Consider the following 21734-nt stretch of genomic DNA (forward strand, 5'->3'; position numbering starts at 1 on the left):
CTATGAAAAAGTTCCTGAATGAACAAAAAACATGTCAGAATCCAAAAAAGATTTTGAATGCTACAGACAGGAAGTACACAAGTTTAATAAGTGAATCCTTAAAACAGCGCACTCATCTACTAATGTGCCTACATACTGTGGTTACTTATTTTATGCTGTAATTTATTAATAACCCAAAAATGTATGCTTAATAATTTAACTGGAAAGGGAGCTGGAAAAGTAAATGTTTTCTTCTGGCAAGGTGTTGTAGTTTTCAATTAAATTTTCTCCCTTATGTACTTGAAGTGAAGTACATATTTTGAATTTTTGATGATGTGCCTTGCCTGCATTTAGTTGCATGATTTGATAACAACGCTTTTATGAATCTTCCTATAATGTTTGATCCAAAGTTAAAAAACTAGAATATTAAGTATTAGGGCTTGTTACATTGTATGTGACCTAACTAAGAAGTTACTGTTGATGATATGTAAGCAACTTAAAAAAAAGAAAAATCTCTTGAGTTACAGGTTCAGAATTAGTGGAGCTGTGCATCTGATACAGTAAAGTATTTCATGTGTGAATTAGCTGCCCACTGAAATGAATGTAGAGTTCATGTTATCATGTTAATGATAGTTGTCGTATTTAATTAAATATCCATCCATTGCATTCTACATGACCTAGTGAGGGTCATTGTGTTCAGCAAAGATATAAAGGAGAAAAAGTCAACTGGAACAGCTGGGCTCTGAAGGATATGAGACATTGAAAATTTCAGGACATTGCTGCTTGCAATTCTATTTTGATTGTGATGAACATAACAATGATAATGATGTCATTTTATATGTACAGTATGTATTTTATATATAATTTTAATAATTAACAACAATGTGTTTTGTATTTATATGACTTGAATGGCAGGATAAAGGAAACAGAAAAATAAGGGTTGTGTAATATTTTTTATCATTAAATTATGCATTACATTTGATTGTGATGAACATAATGATGATAATGATGTCATTTTATATGTACGTATTTAAATATCATTTTAATAATTAACAACAGTTTTTTTTGCCTTAATATGATTTGAATGGCAGGATAAAGGAAACAGAAACACAAGGGTTGTGCAATATTTTCTATTATTAAAGACCACTGTCATTGTCAACAGGCCAAATGAAGGTCCACCACAGTGTCTATGCAATGAGGCGTATTTCATATTTAATTTCAATAATCATTATGGAACCTAAAACCTTTTTTGCAATGGTGCCAAAAAAATCTGCATACACCTTTCTAGTGCTGTGGTGAAGAAATCTCTCATCAGTACACTACCACAGGTTTGTCTGCAAAGCAGAAAACTTAACAGCTATTGAGCTTTATAATCATTCACACTATAATGCTGCAGAATTAATTGTTTTTTTTTTATGTGCTTGTAATTTTTATCCATTTAAAATTTGCCCCGCCACGTAGGCTCCGATTTGTGATCATGCAGTTGGCATCAGCTTGCTTCTTTGTCTGCTTGCTGTTCTATAAATAAGCTTTTTTTTCCCAAAAGTAATTTTAAGGCCATTTCATTTCTCTCCTTCATGCTAAGGGGAAGACAGGAGATGGAAAGAACCCCACTACATCAATAAAATGTGACCATGAAATCAAATTTAAATTTGTTATTACATTTCAAAACTTCATAATACAGTCATAAAAATAGTGTTAGAATGATGAAAACAATACTCATTTGCAGAACTTTAAAGGTTAAAAGGAATGCTATTTTTGCATTATGGTATATACAGTGCTTGGGAGGAAATAGTCAGTGGGCTCAATTCACTTCACAATTCTAGTGATACCCTTTTTTCTTCAGGGTTCAGTAGTTCCATTGGAGGAAATAATTTTGACTCTCTTTGGCTATCATATTGGTCACTTGTACATAATGGTACAAGTGCCATAAAATGTGTCTTCAAGCAAACACTAAACCAGGGGAAGCTTAATATAAAATATGAAGAGAATTCTACAAGACCATTCTGTATATAAATGTTACAGAACACATTTAGCTGGTGCTAGTAGCTATTGTCCAGGTTCAATAAGGCTTCATCATCTGTTTAACAAAAGATGATGAAATGAGTGCTCACAGATTTAATGGTGTTATGTGTTTAAAAGATATCTATTGGCATGAGGTTTGTGGATGATTTGGTTCAATGCATGAAATGGGAGGCTGTTTAGTCAGTGGGATCAGAGGTTGCAGCAATGACTTGAATTCAGCATAAAACAGAGACAAAGAAGAAAAAATTAAATGTGACATGGGAACAAATGTGAATTTAAAAAAACGCATACAGACAAGTGGGAATCCTTTGATCAGAATTGAATTTTGAAAGTGTTCACTTGGAAGGTACAGTATAAAGAGCTGGTCCCACAGGTCATCTAGTTAGTACAAGCAAATGTTCAAATGATCTGTTCAGGAAAAACATTTTTGACAATTTGGGGATAAACTCTTGCCATTGAAAAACTAAAAGTCAGAAAGAATTTCAATCATCTATGCCATCTGCAATCCTACAACAAAAATGAAAACCACAGAAACAAAATGAAGGTGGCCTATGACAATTTGCTATTCAACACAAATCAAAGAACTTATTTGATGGGAGCAGAGTTCCAGATGTATTTTGTATGTGAAAATTGAGGTAGACCAAGGAACAGTTCAAGAAGACACACTTTCAGTCTAAAATGAAGAATATGGCAGTCTTTAATGGGAGTATTGCACTTATTTTTCTTCTATTCAATACTAGTTGTTGCTTCAATTGCTAAATATACTTACACATATATAACATTTAGACAAGCTCTCAGGTATATACTGCTAATGTTTTATTATTTTTATTTATCATTTAATGATTTTTCTTAAAAAATACTTCTAAGTGTTGTTTTATTAAAGATGTATATCTGTAAGCAGAGGGTTTTTAAATTATTCATCAGTGTAATTTAGCTCTTCAAGATTTACAGCTGGACTGCATTGAAGTAGTTGCCTTAGGATACAGAAACAGAGAGCTGTTACCTAGTTCCTTGCTTCCTTAAGATTGTGCTACACTATCTCCATTTGCAATGAAGAAATGGAGTTCCATTTTGGTTTAAGTGCTCACTTGCATACTGAAACTCAAGTCTTGAAGAAAAAAGCAATACTGTAGGTCATTCCACCATTTAAATATCTAAAATATCTACCTCTAAATTTCTAAATGTCTGCTGTTTTCATTACCAAAATGACAGTTGTTCCTTATTATTTTAAAAATTAAAATTCAAAATTCATGACAAAACTTAAACCATTAGTGGCCTCTTTTGAATTACTACTATTAAAAATAGCTATTTGTTAATTTGTTTTCTATGAAATGTTTCCATTTCCCAAGTTTAGCTTTATGCAAATATTTTTTCTCCTCATCAGCCATAAATTCTTAAAATGCAAATGCTATATTTAAAAAAAATCTAAGAAATGCTAATGACTTAGCACTGCAAATGTTAGAAACCTGTGCAGAATAGTGCTTCCAAAATTGCTTTGCAGTGTAAATTATAATTTGTCATTGTGTTGAGATTGGCAACCAGGTACGCTTTTGTCATGACTGTGACCAAAATATGTCCCTTACTTTGTCTAAGTTATAATCCTTTACGCAAGCATCAGTAACAACAACAGAAACCAGAATGGTTAGAACAATTCACCTCTTACCTTTGCCAACAACATATCAACACTAGCACATACTGTACCTAAACAAAGTGGAACAGGGTAATTCCATCTTCTTACAGGTCCAGGCATACAGGTTATATAGGTATTCCCCTTAAAATAAAAAAATAAAAACATAATTTAAATAGATATGAAATTATCCCAATCAAATCATTTTAGAATATCTTCAAAAATACTATTATACATTATTTGTACTAATTTCAGTGGCATTTGTCTTTTTCAAGGTAGATTTTCCAGTTACAGTTACAGTTTTCTACATTTCCAACAAAGTGAGCTTCTGGATAGACTCCTGGCCAAAACTAAGGTAAATCCAGCTGTCATGGTACATGCTGGAACAAATCATATACTTACTGTAGGTTAAGGTAGATACTATAAAGATTTAGCTAAAACACAAAAACAGGAACAGAATATCTACTGCTCTTTTCTCAGAAATTCTACCTGTAACAAATGTGTGACCAGGAAAATGGAACCTGTACAAACAGGACACGATGCTCTTGAATTGGAGGAGTGCCCATATGTTTAGGAAGCATATGCATAGATTAGTTGAGGAATATTAAAACTAAAATATGTGGTACATGAGCTCCATTTCTTATGGAATAATGAAAGTTCAGGGCAACACTAAGAACAAACTGAGTAATCCAACCATTCGGAAAAGCTTGTACCTAAATGTTAGAAGCATTAACTATTAAATGCTTTAAATGTCAAAGTTACTGCATAAACAGGTAACAATGACATTACAGGAAAAATGGAAGTGTGGTTTGGATTAATATAAAGTAATCATTATAGTTTTTCAGAAAGTCAAGCAGAAGAGAAGGGGTAAAGGTATGGGACAACATTCTAAAAATAACCTGCTAGCTACAAAACTGAATCAAAAGGGTACAGGCAGTATCGAATCTACAGTATATGGGCCAACCAAGGCCAACTAGTCCAAGATGTAAAAATAGAAAGAAGCACACTGAGCAAAAGGTACAGTTGGAAAAAAAAGAGAACAGCAGTAACAGAAGATAAAGAAATCACAAACCTGCAAAATGAACATTTCATACAGGTTTTTACAAAAGTTGACATTAATAACATGCCCCATGTTATAGGAGGCACTCTATCAGTATTGGATAATTTCAGTATAACTGACACTGAAGTTCTACAGGGGCTGGTACAGCTTAAAGCCAATAAATCATCAGTGGCTTATGGCATGACTCCAGGCATACTTAAGGAAATGAGGGATGCTATTCATAGGCCCTTAGCTAGTATGTTTCAACTCTCATTAAGCATGGGAGCTGTACCCACAAATTGGAGAATTGTAAATGTAATGTCAGTTCATAAGAAGGAGAATAGAACTGAAATGGGAAACTCTGGGCCAAGGAGTTTTATTTCTGGTATTTGTAAAGCTAATACCGATAGTTTACCGATAGCAAAACTTGAAGGTGTAAAATATTGATATTCGAAGAATAACTGAGAAAACTCAAAAACGTATAATAGAACAACACATTTAAATATCCAAAATGCTTTTGATTCAGTCTCTAATTTTTCAGAAATGCTCAAATGAGCAATGGATTTTCATGCTTTAAAATGTACCACTAAGATATATTGTTAACAATACCACAAAAATACCTTACCGTAGAAAGAGTTCCAGAAGGAGCAACACAAATGATTCCTAGTCCTAGAAATTAGGTTAAAGGATCTAAAAACCTATATATCTTCATTTTAGCAACAAGGATGTTGGAACCAAGTATATTAATAATTAATGATAAGTTAATAATGTGAAAAATAAGCAAACTGTTAGAACACTGATCAAGAAACCAACAGAAACAAGTACATGAAAACTTACATAGAATCAGCTTAGGATTCTTATATTTTAGCAAAAAACTTAATGTGGAATAAAATCTCGCTACAAAATTTGAGAATCAGTTAAAGACGTAATTGCTGCAGCCCATATACAGTATGGGTATAACAGACTTCTAGTCAGAGAATCCTCCAGTTCAACCATTCAGCCCTTTCAGGTTAGTGCACAAGTGCATATTTGTCAAAATTATTGTCTTGGCAGGAAACTAAAATTATTCTATTTAATTTTTACGTCTATCAGCTTTACTCTTAAAAATAATTCAACATTATAAATCAGAGTAACCAACTCCTCCCCTCAGTCTTTAAATATTTTCCTTAAAATCTTGTGGGTGAACTTTTGTTCAACACAGGCTGTAAGCTCTCAGAGATATGTCTGGAAATTGCTTAATAACAGGCAAAATATGATGAAATAATAATTTCCTTACCTGTAGAGAATATCCTTGATCACATTGAAAAGATACAACATCTCCAACCATGTATCTGTCACCAACTTTTATTCCATTATTTGGAGTTTGAGGCTCTGGGCAGGAATCTAAACCTATTGCTTAAGACAGAGGAAAAGTAGGATTTCACAATCCATGTACATTTAATACCTGTCTTGTACATACTGTATGTATATTAGTATTGTCTATTTATTATTTGATATGTATAATGCATGTACTGTAGATGTATATTTAACTTTTATTTTGATATATACTGTATTAGTTGTATTAGAGTGTGTAGTTGGATAGGTAGGCATGTTCCAGAAGCTAACAAGGCAAACATAAAAGCGTAGTTGTGATGTGAGATTATAAAAATGGCTATCTACTGTATTTGTCTACACAACAACAATCTAACTACAAGCAATGCAATTTCTCCAAACAAAATTATCATTTATGCATGACTAGAATGCCTACACTGATATATGAGGGGAAATAACGCCTTGAACATTAATTTATGTACAAATTTTAATTTTGAATACTGATTGATTTTCAGAGTTAAAGGAATAATTTTGAATAACAGATTCTGCAGCAGAATGTAGGAACACCCTGGGTGCACAAACAGCAAAGCTGATTCTCATGCTGAAGAGGTTATTTTCAACAGTTTAGCTTTTAAGTAGGGACAGTGTAAAATCACTGCAGTGAGAGGCAAAGAATCTTATAATCTTTATAGTCAGGACTGTAAGCTTGTTCTCTCTAGAAACCCAGAAGATTAAAAAGCATATCAAAGATATTCTTTGGGCAAACCACATAGAGATAAGCAAGACATAAATCAGTAAAATTATGATGCAGTCAGCTGTTTTGATTCCTGACCTACTCTAGAATTAAACTATCACCCCTTAAAGCTTAGAAATTTATATTGCACATAGCAAAAAATACCTGATAATTACATATATGTATTTAAATATTCCAAAATGATAAACAATATAATATAATTTATTGTCTGAGTTGTTATAAAGATGTACCGTACTGTACAAACTTTGTGAATGCTTTCATTCAATTTTGTACAGCATATTTCAAGGAAATATTTCATGTTGCTGAATGTGGAGACATCCTTCTAAAGTACTCCAAGGTGTACAGTAAATGATCAGTTTTAAAGATATTGTTGCCTTCACCAGCTGTCTGTGCATGGCTATGGCAAACAGAACGTTTTCTGCACATCAGTTTGCCTATTAGTTTCAAAAGCTTTAGGCCAACTTTTTTTATGTACAGTGCACGATTTAAGTTTTTAAATTTAAAATTCACTTAATATTCTTTCATTGCAAAAATCTAGAAAGTCAAAAAAACATTTGTTCATTTTAGTATTGCTCTTTCAAAGGAATTTAATGTGACTCACTGTTTTAAGTTTACACAATTATTATTGTATATTTTGATTTTTTTAATACATTGACATGATTACTTTTATTTAATCCATAGATTTTAGACAATGAATAAATACAGACTCAATAGTAAGCATACCTGTATATTCCAGATGAAATCCAGCAGCAGACACACTGATATCTGACTGAAAGTTTAAGTATAGGCTATTTGATGTGCTGTTTAAAAGTTGTGGTATTGTTGTCCCTAAAAAAGTTCAACAAAAATGTTAATAAACATTTACATAAAACTATAATTTAATGAAATGCCTGTGAAATGTTAAAATGTGTTTTTTATTAATAGTTTTTATATTTTTTAATTTCCAGCTTCCTGTATCAATGCTAGGAGGTTGAAAATGGGATAGAATACCATACACAAAACACAAGAATTCAGTATGATAATGACTCCTGTAATTTTGACCACAGCTGCTCGAATACAACTGTCAACACATTTTCTTGTGTAGAGCCAAATTGGACATTTTCTGTGGCATGATTACATTAATCTTTTGCAAATCTTTGACTTGGCATGGGAATTTAGAAACACACACAATTATGTCAGAAGTGCACTGCACATGCCAGCTACTGTAACTTCAGTCCACATAAAGAGCAAGATGACAACTTTGGCTGTACCTTCCCTGTTATTTTAAAAATGTCCATTCATTTTTTGTGAATAACATTTAGTCAAGTAGAGAAAACAAACATAACACAAAGTCATTCAATGCTCCTATTTTTTTCCGATCAGTTATCTTAATTTGGATTCTGCAACAATACAATAACAACAATATAATTTCATAATTATACATTCTTTTGTAGGTCACCCTTTTATGTTCTTATACAAAAGATTCCAAAAGTGAATGTAAGGTATGATCAGAAAATAGATCCTAGGATGTACTAAGAAAGTAGCATTGTGAGACCCAAGATGCAGCCTTTATTATTAAAAAAGAGCCAATGAAAATCTCTGTAGAACTTAAGCTAGGGGATGCTGCTTGCTGAAAGAATGTCACATCTGTTGACAACCTTGGTGGATGACAGGAAGATAATACAAGACAAATAGAAGAATATCAAAATGAAGGGTTTATAAGGCATTTGATGGCAGCAATGTAGAAATGAATTCCATACTCATAACGTGCTTTATTGTGTTTTATCTGTGGTTTGCATCAATAGATGGGTACTTAATCATCACAAAGCAAACATCCCAAAGAAACTGTAATTTTCGTGGATGATAAAGCACTATTTGAATAGGAAATGACAAGTTGAAAGGTTGTTTAAATGAGCACTACTCTGTCCACATATAAGTAGGATAACCCCTTTCATCATACATTCATCTTCCGATTGTGCACATAATCTAAAACAACTTAAAGGGAGCTGAGAAGTCTCTTAAATCTAAATGCCCAGAAACACTTATATTCCTGACAAGATAGTTAATTGTACCATTAACCTACAACATAAAGGCATTTTAACACTATTACAGAAGATTTAAAAATTGACATATGACATTTTTGATGACTATGTGCATGACATTCATAACACTTTGTGATAATCATCAGTTTACCTGAATAACTGCCAAGTCTTGGTGCATTGTTATCTGCCCCATCATAGAAATCTAATGAATCCCAATTATGTTCTGTAGCAAAACTTACAACCTGAATCTAGAATATAGGGAAAAAGGAAGGGAAGACAGTACACAGTATGTAAATTTCTAGTCAAGATCTGTTTGTTTTACAATGACTAACAGTAACTACAGTTGGACATCGAAAAATCTCCTATGGGACCAAAGACATCCAAGTCACTAAATCTACAAGTGAAAAACAAATACTGAATAGAACAAGAAAACATGATTCAAGTTCAAAATGCTTTCCATATTAAATTAAACATTGGCCTAATCCATAATTCATCTGACATTAAAAATTCCCTTTATTTAAGTTTTTATAATAGCAATATTTTAATTCTTGTACATTTAATTCATGAGGCTTCAAAAGCTTACTCACTTGAATTCCAGCTCCCTCTGGCACAGAGATCTTCCACACACAATTCAAATTGTTGTCATATGGCTCTGGATAACCGGGAGACAGAATGGTTCCTCTGCGCTTCGTTAGAACTCCTCCACAGGGCACTAAAAGCAAAATTCAGAACTTTGAAATAAGAAAGCATAGCCTGTAATATAAAGCACATGACTGATGAAAAAAAATGAAATATAACATTAAGATGAAGTTTAAAAGCCACATGGTTCAGAGACGTAACAAATAACTCAGGACATAGAATGGTAATTCAAAAGGTAATGGGTCATTTAATTTAAAAATGTAATGCTTTCATTAAAAACTGCATTTTCAGGAAGAAAATACATCATGACATTATAGATTTTATAGCACTTCTGTTATTTGTAACATATCCTATTAATTGAAGAGATGTACAACCAAACAGTATGTAAAATGTTATTTATACATTATACTACTCACTATAGTACTACTTGTAGAACAAGTAGAAATTAAGTAATATTGTTTTGTCACATTAATAAATAAAAGATGCATGAAGAAGCAAAAGAATCTAAATTTCTGTTTCCAAAGTAAACTGTTTTTGCAGAAATAAAAATCTTATTTATTGGATAAAGCAGCAATGAATGCATTTCCATATAAAACATACAAAAGAGCAAAGCAAAGAATCTGGAGGTCAAAAAAGCAATTTAACATTTAAAAAGCATGTCTGAAAACACCATTACTATGTAATATCATCTCAGGAAACTGTACACATATATGGTAACAGTTGTGCCTCATGTGACTGACAGACAAAATAGGGCTGTAGGGTTGATATGAGGAACTTGTCAAGGGCTTTCATTCACCCCATGAATTTGCCTTTCATGTTTAGATTACTGAGATAATGCATTACAATTATTACTATACTGTAAATTCTATAAATTATTTATAATCCAATCAATTCCAGTGTTTAAATTACAATAATTGCAAAACTGTAACTGTGAAGAACATAGAGAAAAAATAGAGAAAAAAAGGGGGATATTAATCTTAGGGACTAGAGGGTGTAAGCCCAGACATTTCACTGGAAATTTCCATTTCTTTCAAGTGTACTTAACAGAACAGATATAATAATGGGGTGACTTCTGACAAGGATCAGTACCATTTCGTAAACCCTGTCATAGTCCTCATAGCAGCCAATATTATGATAATACACATTGTGGTTAAAAGTAGAACACCCTTGAAATATGTCCGGTCAGGGATTTACTGCCAGAAAACACAATCTTCTTACTCAAATCATTGTTCTCTGCTCAATCATTACTTGACATGTTTTGATAAAAAAGCCAGAGGTGAGGTAGCGTGATTGCAAGGTAATTTAATGACAAAACAGATTGTTCAGAAAGAGAATTTTTTGATGAGCTGAATTGCATGCACAATAAAATGTACATGTATAATATTGCCAAGCAAGTGGCTAACAATTACACATATATTTTAATGTTAGAAGAAATCATAACACATCAGCCATTTTATTCAGGAAACTCTTTTTGATATTAAGGAATCCTACTGAACTTAATATCAAAACAAAGCAAAAGCAATTGACAAGCATTTGAAAATGACAATTCCTAGATATTTTCATCCATTACCAGACTCTTATACCAACTCAGAGACATCAGTTACCCTAGCAATTGGGTACCCTCTCTTTGGTAGGTACAATGGGAGGAAACCAGAGCAGTTGGAGAAAATGTGTTTGAATATAGTACAAAATGCAAATGTCTCCTAGATATATTATATGCAAATCAGAATGTTTCTAGCGACAACAGAAAAGGAAAATAACCAGTCTTAATCTTTTTGTATCCAATAGGCACTATGCAAGCTCTTGATAGGATGTTTTATACTGGAATTAGGATTTAGTAATAGGATGGTAGCAATAAATAAACTAGAATACCTGGCTTGCACAATGAAGTGTACTGTGAAACAAAATAAAAGTACTAAGTGCAACCTTAGCTGACATCTGTAAACACAGCAGGTCTACAAACACCTGTAAGTGATGTGGGTGGAGTGGTAAGTGGCTCCTTTCATTGTGGACCATAATTTCCAATTTACTGTAATTGCCCCGGTACAGTGACAGAGAACACCCTGCGAGCAGGTACATGTATTGTCCTTTGGATGTGATTTTTAAACCAATGCCTCGACTGACATTGTTGTTATTAGAACAACATTTGACCCACACAGTCTGGCCTACCTACTGTATATTCCCCCCTCAATTCATTTCGTGAAGTAATTTCTTAATTCTATAATGTGATCTGATATGTAATGGGTATGCTGGTGAATAACGCCTGCCATAGTTCATCCAGGAGGGCATTGAACACTGAACAGTGGTGGATGGACTGGGTCACCAGTCGCCATGCTTTAGAATCTATGGGATTAAAAATTCAATAGAAATGTAAACAATTAAACTCGCATTGCTACTTTAGAGTTATTGTATGCCTACAAGAGAATTAGTATTCAGAAATATAAAATATTTGAGAACTAGAAAACTAATGCTTTTTGAAAACATTATTTTCTGCAATTAATGGACAATCTTATTAGAGATATGCTCATTATAACCATATAAACATATGTAAAACTGGATTTAGACTTTAATTGGTATTTTTTTAAACTGGAAAATACAGAAAACACATCAAACATATTCATTTTAAAAATGTAAAGGGGTGAGATTTCAAAAGAAAAACAAGTAACTGGCTAAAAATGACTAAGCTTCATATGTATGAAATTGGATATATTCTGCAGAGAACTGGCTGCCTGACTTCTTTGTTTCTCATTAAGAGCTTTTCAAATCGGATTGCTTACTTTCTAAAAAAAAACATGGATTTAATTTGTATGCAGTAGTAAGCATGATGGCATTCTTATTCATTTTCTTAACAGAGATCCTTATCTACGGCAAATTACAATTTTTACGAGGTTTAACAAAGGACACAGCACATATAATGCAAGTACAACATTTTTTTTAAATGACTACAGGCAGCATAGGGCAAAGGTAAATGTTAGTGGGGTATTTAAAAAATGTCTTATCTGAAAGACAACACTACCTAGAGCACAGTGTCTGCTATCACTAAACCGAAGCACTGGTTTGGAAATTCCTGCCCATAGGGAAAAGTGCCACTTACTATTCCACCAAATACCACTTTGAAACACCATCTCCTGATCAACTCCAGATTTTCCTTAGAGGCCTCCCATTCTTGTATTGACCAGGCCCGGGTTTGCTTAGCTTCTGAGACATATGAGATCAGGCTACAGGGTGGTGTTTTTCTTTTAAGGTTTTTATAAGTTTTATATTTATTCTAACCAGGACCCACCGTGGGAACAAAAGGAAAATAAACAGCATTCACATGGACTATTACTTATATTAATTTCCTATTAATTTTCTATTGTAAATCAATATGTTAGTGAGCGGAAACGGAGACTAGGAGGAAAACGCAGACAGAGATTGCTATTAATTTTTTTTTTAAATTAAAAATCTTATGTGACCTTATCTCACAAAAATTGCTCTGTGAGGTTCTCCATGCAGGTGTCTTTGTAAATCTGAATTACAATCTCCAAAAGAAAGCTTTACAGGATTAATATATTTTTATCTTCATCAGTTTTGCTGAGATAACCTTTGTAATACGGGGTATTTACAGTAAAAGGGAAAAAATGACTATGAAAAGCCTGTTTATGAGACAGAATTTATGCATGTCTATTACATGCACTATATACTGTATATGGTTTGCACTCACAGTTTTCCTACTATACTTCAGTCAACCAAAAAACTGTAGAAGGAACAAAAGAAAGATGTTTTCTTTCTAAATACAGTATACAGTGTAAGTGTAAGCTCCTATCTTTGAATCAGTGGGAGAAACAAAAATGATCTTTATTGTATCCTTTTTTGAGAGCTATTTCTTTCCTTTCAAAAGGCTTTACCGTTTCTGCCTCGATGATAATCAAATACAACAAAAGAAAGTAAATGTAAATGACAAAAGCTTCTCAGGGTATTTAAAACTGCTATCATATTTTCCACTGCAAATGTCTGATGCTATCTGTCTAGGACAACATGGATAATATAGAGGTCAACGCCAATCACTTTGTTTAAACAGTTAAAAGCAGGTACAGACATGGTGATTGATGTCCAATATCTGTGAGGAAATGTTTTAAGTATTTGCTAGAGATTTAACGCAGTTAAATATGTTCATGTTCACCACTTAAATTATTAAACTGATTCAGTTCAATGCAATTTCAAGCTCATCCATATTTTACCACTGTTATCTACTGTGCTATGTGCTCAATGGTAATCGGGATTAATACCTCTGGTCTTTAACCCTTCAACAGAAATGAGCCTCAAACATAATAAAGTCCACATGTACAGTGAGAAGAGCCTGTAACATCATGCACCTATGAACCATTAATCAGATTTATGTGGAGTGGGTTCTTTCGTTCCTACATTTACAGTTCTCTCTGTGAGTAAAGTTTTTTAGAGATCTTAAGCAAACATTTCATTCTAAACTCATTTTAAGGTGTGAAGTAGATTTAACTAGTAATTTACGGTGGTGGACTGTCAGGGTAGTATGCAGCAAACGTTTTCTCTTACAGTCACTTGCTACACCTACCCTGGGAAGAAGAAAGCACTAAGTAGGGATCAAATGTGCTCCATTCTCCAGCGGTGCCATCCCTCACTTTTCCTTGCACCATGCAAACAAAAACATTTATAAGAAAATAGGTCTACAACTTTATTACTTTAGGGGGGACTAAATAGACAACAAATACCACTATTCGGGACTAGGGATGTGCAAAAAAAAAATGAAATGGTTAGCGAAAGTTTATTTCTGAAATCCCTTCACCTTTAAATATCTTAATATATATTTGATTAAATTATAATTGGGGCACGTATCTGCTCCTTCTCTACTACATCAGGAATTAATGCAAGAATTGTAATGTTTTCCTTCACAAAGAAGATAGACGTCTATATATTTTCTGCACACCCCTAAGAGGTATTTGCCTTAATGATATCACATGAGAGGCAAAAAAATAAAAATAAGACAGACAACATTTCTCACCTGTTGGCAGTTAAGGACCTCTTGTGAAAAAGCAAGAGGTTCATTTCCAATTGCTCGACAATAGGAAACATGAATTAATTTGGTTATTTTGCTGCCAACAGGAATTGATTGTCAGTTGGTCTCAAAGTACATTATCATGATATATGACTGTTTTAAAATAAAAGCATTCCATTATTTAAAAAGGCATCCCAAAAGCTGCAATTTGTATTTTTGCATGCTAACATATCTATTGATTTGGTCTAACTGATACCAAGGTTAGGTTCTTGAATTTAACAAAACTTCTCCATATTTTTTTTTTCTGGGATCAAGCACATTATTTTGAAAGATAAGGACTTCTTTACTTACCAACACAAGTGGGAAGAGAGTCATTCCACTGAGCCAGAGCATTGGGAACTGTTTCACATCTAATAGCTGTTGATCCATGTAGAGTGTATCCTGGATTACATTCAAACAGAACCACCGCGCCAACTGCAAAATCATTTCCAATCCTTTTCCCAAATCTTGGCTCTGGTACAGAGCTGCACTGGGTCGCACTTGTCCGTGGAACAGCTGCATGCATGTAAACACAAAGATTATAAAATGATGTATCATTTTAACTTTTCAATGAACAAACAGCAAAAGATTAAGATAAAAGAAACTATTGCAAACATTTAAATTTAAGCCACTATTCATAGAAAACAGTGTTTTCTGCTTTGGGTATCAAGTGCACATTAGACATATGGGATTACAGTGTATATGTGAAATAATTTTATACAGTATACACCTTCTTCGCTTTGCAAAAATTATAAAAAGTATGTTCTAAGGGTATAGCAAAATATTTTTCTCATAGCTCATATCATACATTAAGTTTACTTTCTAAAGTGAGATTGTCATTTAATATACTGCTATTGAACACTTCTAGCAGAGTTTCCATGAAATTAAGTCAAATGCTGTTTTTGCTCAGGCTGTGGTCCCTGAGCTTGTACTTCATCGGGGTCTTTTTCTCCTTCCTGCTTATTAGCCTGGTCAGATTCTTGGCCAGTGTGTATTGTCTTTTATCAATTTAGCATTCCAATTTGCGCTGTGTTTGTGTGTGTCCCACAGGGTGAAGTACAGTTGTTTGGCTTGTTCTGTAATTTGGCTCATTCAGATTTGAGGTGTTACAGCATTATTGTCCTGAGGCTTGCTGGTGTTGGTGTGGCTCAGGGAAAAGAGCCTCTGGACCAGCAGGGCTTTGCGATAATAGAAGTTCTTGTAAATGCTTTTTAAAATTGGACCACATTTTATTGTCCTCATCTGTATATTGATCAGCAGTGGGTGGTGTCCTAATACTGCTCTGCCTACATTCTTTGGTGCTTTTCTTTGCACACAGAGGATAGTTTTACAGAACTCTGTGTGCAGAGCTACTATGGTGTGTTTGTCCTTTAGTATTCCGGGATCACTTGAGTTATTGTGCTTCTGGTCCAGATGACTCAGAAGATTGTGCTGATGATCAAGTTGCATAATGCTTTCACTTTGCTGAATGAAAAAGTGTATGCCCTCACATCCATTATCGTACCCCTTAGGAAAATACTAAAGCTTCTTTGCCTTTCACCTTATCTGATGTTTGAACTGTTTATTATACTGCATTTATAGGCACACTGTAGAAGTGTAGTAGAATACATTTCATTGGTATATATTAAAAAATGATCTTTTACTTCATACTCTATGAAACTTATGGTATGTTAATTCATAAAGTGATTAACATTTTTTATAAAGTAACTTATAATTCACAATTGTAGATGCTTCATTCCACACAAAAAGGTTAGAAATTTTTTTAAAAAAAAGCTTTGTTCATAAACTTGATATGTGGGCTTAATCTTAAAGGGCTTATATAAACCCTTTTAGTAAACGTAAAACATTTCTATCGACTGATCAGGACGCTGGTAGGTTTTAGTAGCCCCATTGTTTAATTAGAAAATTGTGTTCTGTAGGTTAATTTTTAATAAATGTAAAACATCTTCTGGCAAATTGCCTAAGGGGAAGAGTCATGTGGTGCTAATCCACATCACTTCTGCAGAACTGTATTCCACATTTAAAAGTCTGGGAAAAAAAATCTTGTTTTGCAAGATAAAAAAAAGTAAATAATATTTTATGTTGTTGAATTCATGGAGTTTATACAGTATTAAGTGCCCCTTAACTATTATCTTAATTCTTAAATAGCATAACATCTATAATGGCATCGGTGCACAGACTGAGTTTTGCCCTTCTAAATGGAAAGGAATAAATGTATCACAATTAATTTATTTTTTAAATTCTATTAGTAAAACATTGTAAATCTCTTGCACCGCAGATCCGAAATTCTGGAAGGACGATAGCATCAGAGAACTGTATTTCTGTACACTAGTGATGATTATTGCTTCTGTTATATTATAGGAGATGTGAATCATTTTATTCAGTCTTTCAAAGGGTTTAAAATAACAAAAAAGGATTAAAAAATGTTATAAGATTCTTAGTTTTTTTAAATTAAATATAACTACAGCTTACCTTGATAAACAAAATGAAATCCTTTAGCTGTTTCTGGACCAACTGTTGTAAACTTGATGGTAATTTGATTGCCTGAACTTAAAGGAAGTGACTCCCCTGTAAACAAAGCAGACCTTAAATTAAGTATATTTTTCTACTTTCATTATTTTAGATAGCTGGAACACTATCTCGAAATATTACAGGTTACCTGGAAATGAGTCAATAAACATAAGAAATTCATCATTAAAAGCTCTGTTTTTAATAAAATAAACCTTTATTTAACACATTTAATAGTAAAGCATTCATTTTAAATACAATATGTCTGGAGCAACAGAAGTATTTTAGAAATAAGTAGAAGTAATTGTCTGAAGTTTAAATCCTTAGTATTCCCAATTTCATGCAGTAGATGTAGATGAATTTCAATAATGCACAAGACAAAAGTGATATTTCCAGGACTATTTTGTTGGAGAAAATGTTCCCCTTAAAAGACAATCAGGAATCCATCTCAGAAGTTAAAAGCAGTTTTTATTTCATGCACATGGGAGTGAAACACACAAAGATGCTCGCTGTGTTTTACTCAAAGCGATTAAATTAGAACAGTCCTTAAATATTTTCTGTTATCTATCATGCTTCGCTGTGCTTATCATATTGGCAGCATTCCAGGATCATGCTCATCTTCCTCCTCCCTATTTGCTAAAGATAATTTATTTTTACTTTAAAAATTATTTTAACAATAGGTTACTTAGTTTCGCGACACGTGTTCCTATATACTGTATTATAGTACAGAATTGCATAGTAGTCTTTCTGTCCAGTATTCTTGCATTGCAGTTCAAACCAGCAGTTCACAAAGAGACCCTCAACAATTTTCACATACAAAATAAACCGTTCTTCATGACATAAAAGGATACTCAAATACTGTAGTGGTACAGGTGGGTAGCTGCCTCAGCATGCGTATGCTGCAAATTAACAAGTAATAGGTCTATTCCATGCTGAAGAAAACAAAGTTTTCTTTCTTCTCTTCTCAGCATGGAATAAACCTATTACTTGTTCCCTCCTACTCAAATACTGTGGTGAACATTATTTAATTATACTGTATTTTTCACGTTTTGTAATTTGCTCATGTACTGATCATTTGTGCTTAGATAGATCGTTGACGTATACAGTGTTCCAAGAAAGCATTCTAAAGAATATGGTTTTGTCAAGTTAGAAATCCCAGGATATCAATGTGTCAGCTGGAAGAGGAAATAATTATAATGTTTAGGAATGTAAGAATAGCAGATTACATTGCCAAATTATGTTAGTGTAATAGTATAGAAACCTATTCTTCTAATATATATTAATTTGTGTGAAGATCAAAAATGAGTAAAAACAAATCTGACATAATCTATATACAGTATTTTGTGTCAGATGCATTTTTGCATGACATCAAATTAAACAAAATGGATGGCTCTTTAAACAAAAGCACAATGATCTAAGAGGTATCAAAGTCCATTCGCACTTTTCACTTATCAATGGTTAAAAAATGAAATACTCTTAAAAAAAAGCTTTTTTATAAGCTGTCTGCTCCCAGCAGGCCAAAGAGAACATAGGCCTTTGGCAGAAATTTTATTACACATTGACCTAAAAGATCCACATAACTGAAATGAAAACCAGGCAACACCTGAATTGTTGAGATGCATGCTGTATTAGGAACCTTATAATATCACCTACAGGCCAAAGTGGTGTGTAATTTAAGGGAAGAAAAAGAAGGGAAGCAAGTTCATGTAACATGACATCTGCTTGAAGGTTCAATTTGCACTTCAAAATGTTTTCACTGTGATATTTTACAAAGTTGATTCTCAAAAAAACACTTTATCATTGGATCCTTCTAACAGAGTAGATACCAAATACGGTACAGTTTTCTGAATATAACAAGATCATTTTCTTTTATTATATTTACACAAAGTAAAGACATTTAAATAACAACTGCTATTGTGGTGTTATTGTGTCAAAGGGGTATGAAACCAAACAGTGACTTTTACATAATTTACTTAAAGTGAATGTGTCACAAATACTTATTGACACTTGATTAACGGAGATGAACTCAAAGTATATTTTGCTCTGATATGACCAAATGCAGGCATTGAATTACCTAATGTATTCTATCAACATATTTTGAAAAATGTATTCTGCATATTTTTAATTATTTAAGGGATAGGCTATGGAAATTGTTTATATGGGGTGTTTATGTATACTTTACATGTGTTTTTGAAATTTGCTTTATACTGGAATATTGAGAATGAAGGTAGACATCAGGAGGAATGGAGGACAGAGTTCTAAGATACCATGGCAGGCTATGAGATACAGAAGCTAATACTGATAAGAAACACACACTGATGATATTACCCATCTAGGGCTAGCCTGTAAAATGTTTATGACAAAATTAATCAGTTACAGTGTGCTCAAAAAGGTGGGAGTAATTCACTTTATTTTTTTAGTGGGGAGATTCTTATTTTGTTACTTGATATGCATGATATGCATGTTTACCTTAAAGTGTTGCATCTCCTTCAGTGTTGTATATTCCCTTTGATTCCTCATGACCAGGCAGTTTTGTATATCTCTTATACTGTTAATACATACTTCAATGTCCATTTGATAAAATGTTTGTACTAAACTAAGCTTGATCTTACTAGCTACTTATTTAGCCTTTCATGTTGAAATCTAATAAAACACTCTAGCATTTGTTTTGAGTATGAAAAGATTAAAAAAACGGATAAGCTTTATGTATTTTATTGATTGTCAGGGAGCTTTTCATCCTTTTGTAAATTATGCTTTTGAACTTCTCACTGTCTTTTATTTAACATCTCAGCATAATTATTTTGGAAGTAATATTCCATGTATTAATCTATGACTACCTATAAAACATTTCCCAAAATATTTTAGTTTACTAGACACATGTAAATATGTTTAAATCAAGATGCTAATTTTCAAGTACAAAGAAATCTAACTTACTAGGATGTTAAACTGGTTTTTATGAGATGCACATTAAAAGACATTTAAATGGAGGAATATATGTCATTCACTGTCTTTTCTGTGATTATTTATGAGGGAATACATTTACAGTATACAGTATGTCCTTTTTGACCTGACTAGGAATTCAAACTAATGGTCATTAAATGTTTCAGTTTTTCTTTTATTTTCTTCTCCTCATCAAAAGCTCAATAAAAAAGCATTGTAATGTCACATGACAGCCAAAGTGTATTTTAATTGTATGCACAACACATGTGATAATATCAATACCTGCCCCTTTTTTCTACACAAAAAAAAATCCTAATTTCAGAAACCATTCAATTACACGACAGTAAAGGCTTCTAACTGAGGTGTTGATTAATTTAAACAGCAGAACTCATGGAGTGATGCTGGCACAGGTAGTGTCTATGACACAAAAACCATTTAAGTGTTGATCAATCTCTCAACCTGCTGACAGGTTGATGGTAGATTCACTGTAGGCAAGAGGTTGATTAAGGCCATTCGATAAATTAACATTTACATCTTTATTTTTTGTGTTGAATTGAAGAGAAAATTCTTTTTGGAGAAATGTATTTTCTGATTTTACCTTATACTCTGCAATCAGATTTCAAGTGCAGAAATATACAATAAAACAGATTTACAGCTGGTATAGTCATCTTATCTCTGAGAAATTGTGTGGATAAGCAAACGACACTCAAGATGTCAGGCACTCCCAACTTTATATTAGATCCTAAATTTTCATATCCCCTAAACAACTCTATAAGATATCAAAACACGATTGTGATTATTAATAAGCTGCTTATTTTTACGTAACCAATAAATGATAAAATACAAGATATATGATTTTATATTTATAAATGAGCTTGTACTGTTTAAAGCCCTGAGATTTTCTCTCATGGGAGAGAATTTTGCCATTTGTGCCACAAAATTAGGAAGCAAATGGGGAAAATCTTGGGAATGAGAATTGTGATTGTTTACGTATGGAATGCAGTAGCAACATACAGAAATAATCAGTAAGCAGATGATGTATACATGAAAAGCAGCAACACATTCCCTTCCTTATTCTGAGTACACTAGACTAAAACAGGTTAATAACTATCCCTCATGGCACATTTGTTGTTGCTCACTTACCCTGGTATTTGCTAATGCAATTTGATACAGTAAGTCTAAGTTTTTAAGTTTGAAAGTTTTAATCTTAGCTAATATAACAAGACCACGACATTTGTTAGTTTTATCAGTTACAGTGTGGTGATATTTACATAATTTTACCATGACCAGATTGCATGCTTATCAACAGGGGAAGCTGTTGCACTGAGACAATGAATATTAATTTTATCAATGGCTTGCTATAGGCAAAAACACATGAAGTCAGAAATAATAAGGGATTAAAAATAGCTTTAAGTTGTAGCTGTACTGAAACATCTCACATAACGTAAGCACATCAAAAGGGAGAAAACATGCGCTGTTGAAAATAATGGGGAAAAGCAGTGAGGCAGTTAATACTTAGGATCTAAAACAATAAAAATACTAATAATAAAAAGAGAGAAGGACTTACCTGAATGAGAACCTGAGAGGGAGGAGAGCAAAGGGAACTGTTGGTTGGGTCCATCATAAACATCAACAACATCATTAAGAGATGTCTGGAAGAGTACAAACTGCCCAAACAGAACTGTTGAAACAAGAAGAAACAACAGTAAATACATTCCAATCTATAGTGTGTGGAAGCATTTCTTGAAACAATGATTTCTTCTATTGTTTATGAATCGTACATGTTTATTGGTGATGAAGAATTTCCACCTTGGAAAGATGAAGAATTTTCATCTTTCTTA

At 33.0% G+C, this 21734-nt stretch overlaps 1 protein-coding gene across 11 annotated transcripts in view; it reads right to left on the minus strand.

Annotated features, from left to right (window-relative positions):
* csmd3b (CUB and Sushi multiple domains 3b) overlaps positions 1 to 21734 on the minus strand; it is a 553423-nt gene that overhangs the window by 89035 nt on the left and 442654 nt on the right. For 6 of the 11 annotated variants that reach the window (XM_015357110.2, XM_015357108.2, XM_015357106.2 and 3 more), the window contains 9 exons: positions 21461 to 21574; positions 16918 to 17013; positions 14758 to 14961; positions 13966 to 14037; positions 9344 to 9468; positions 8908 to 9004; positions 7459 to 7563; positions 5947 to 6065; positions 3706 to 3775 (listed from right to left, as the gene is read on the minus strand). In XM_015357110.2, coding sequence (XP_015212596.2) covers positions 3706 to 3775; positions 5947 to 6065; positions 7459 to 7563; positions 8908 to 9004; positions 9344 to 9468; positions 13966 to 14037; positions 14758 to 14961; positions 16918 to 17013; positions 21461 to 21574 — 1002 coding nt within the window. The remainder of the gene's footprint in view (positions 1 to 3705; positions 3776 to 5946; positions 6066 to 7458; positions 7564 to 8907; positions 9005 to 9343; positions 9469 to 13965; positions 14038 to 14757; positions 14962 to 16917; positions 17014 to 21460; positions 21575 to 21734) is intronic. The other 5 variants (XM_069195150.1, XM_006635571.3, XM_015357109.2 and 2 more) reach the window with 1 other exon arrangement.

The sequence above is a fragment of the Lepisosteus oculatus genome, chromosome 10, assembly GCF_040954835.1.
Source record: "Lepisosteus oculatus isolate fLepOcu1 chromosome 10, fLepOcu1.hap2, whole genome shotgun sequence".
Lineage (NCBI taxonomy): Eukaryota > Metazoa > Chordata > Actinopteri > Semionotiformes > Lepisosteidae > Lepisosteus > Lepisosteus oculatus.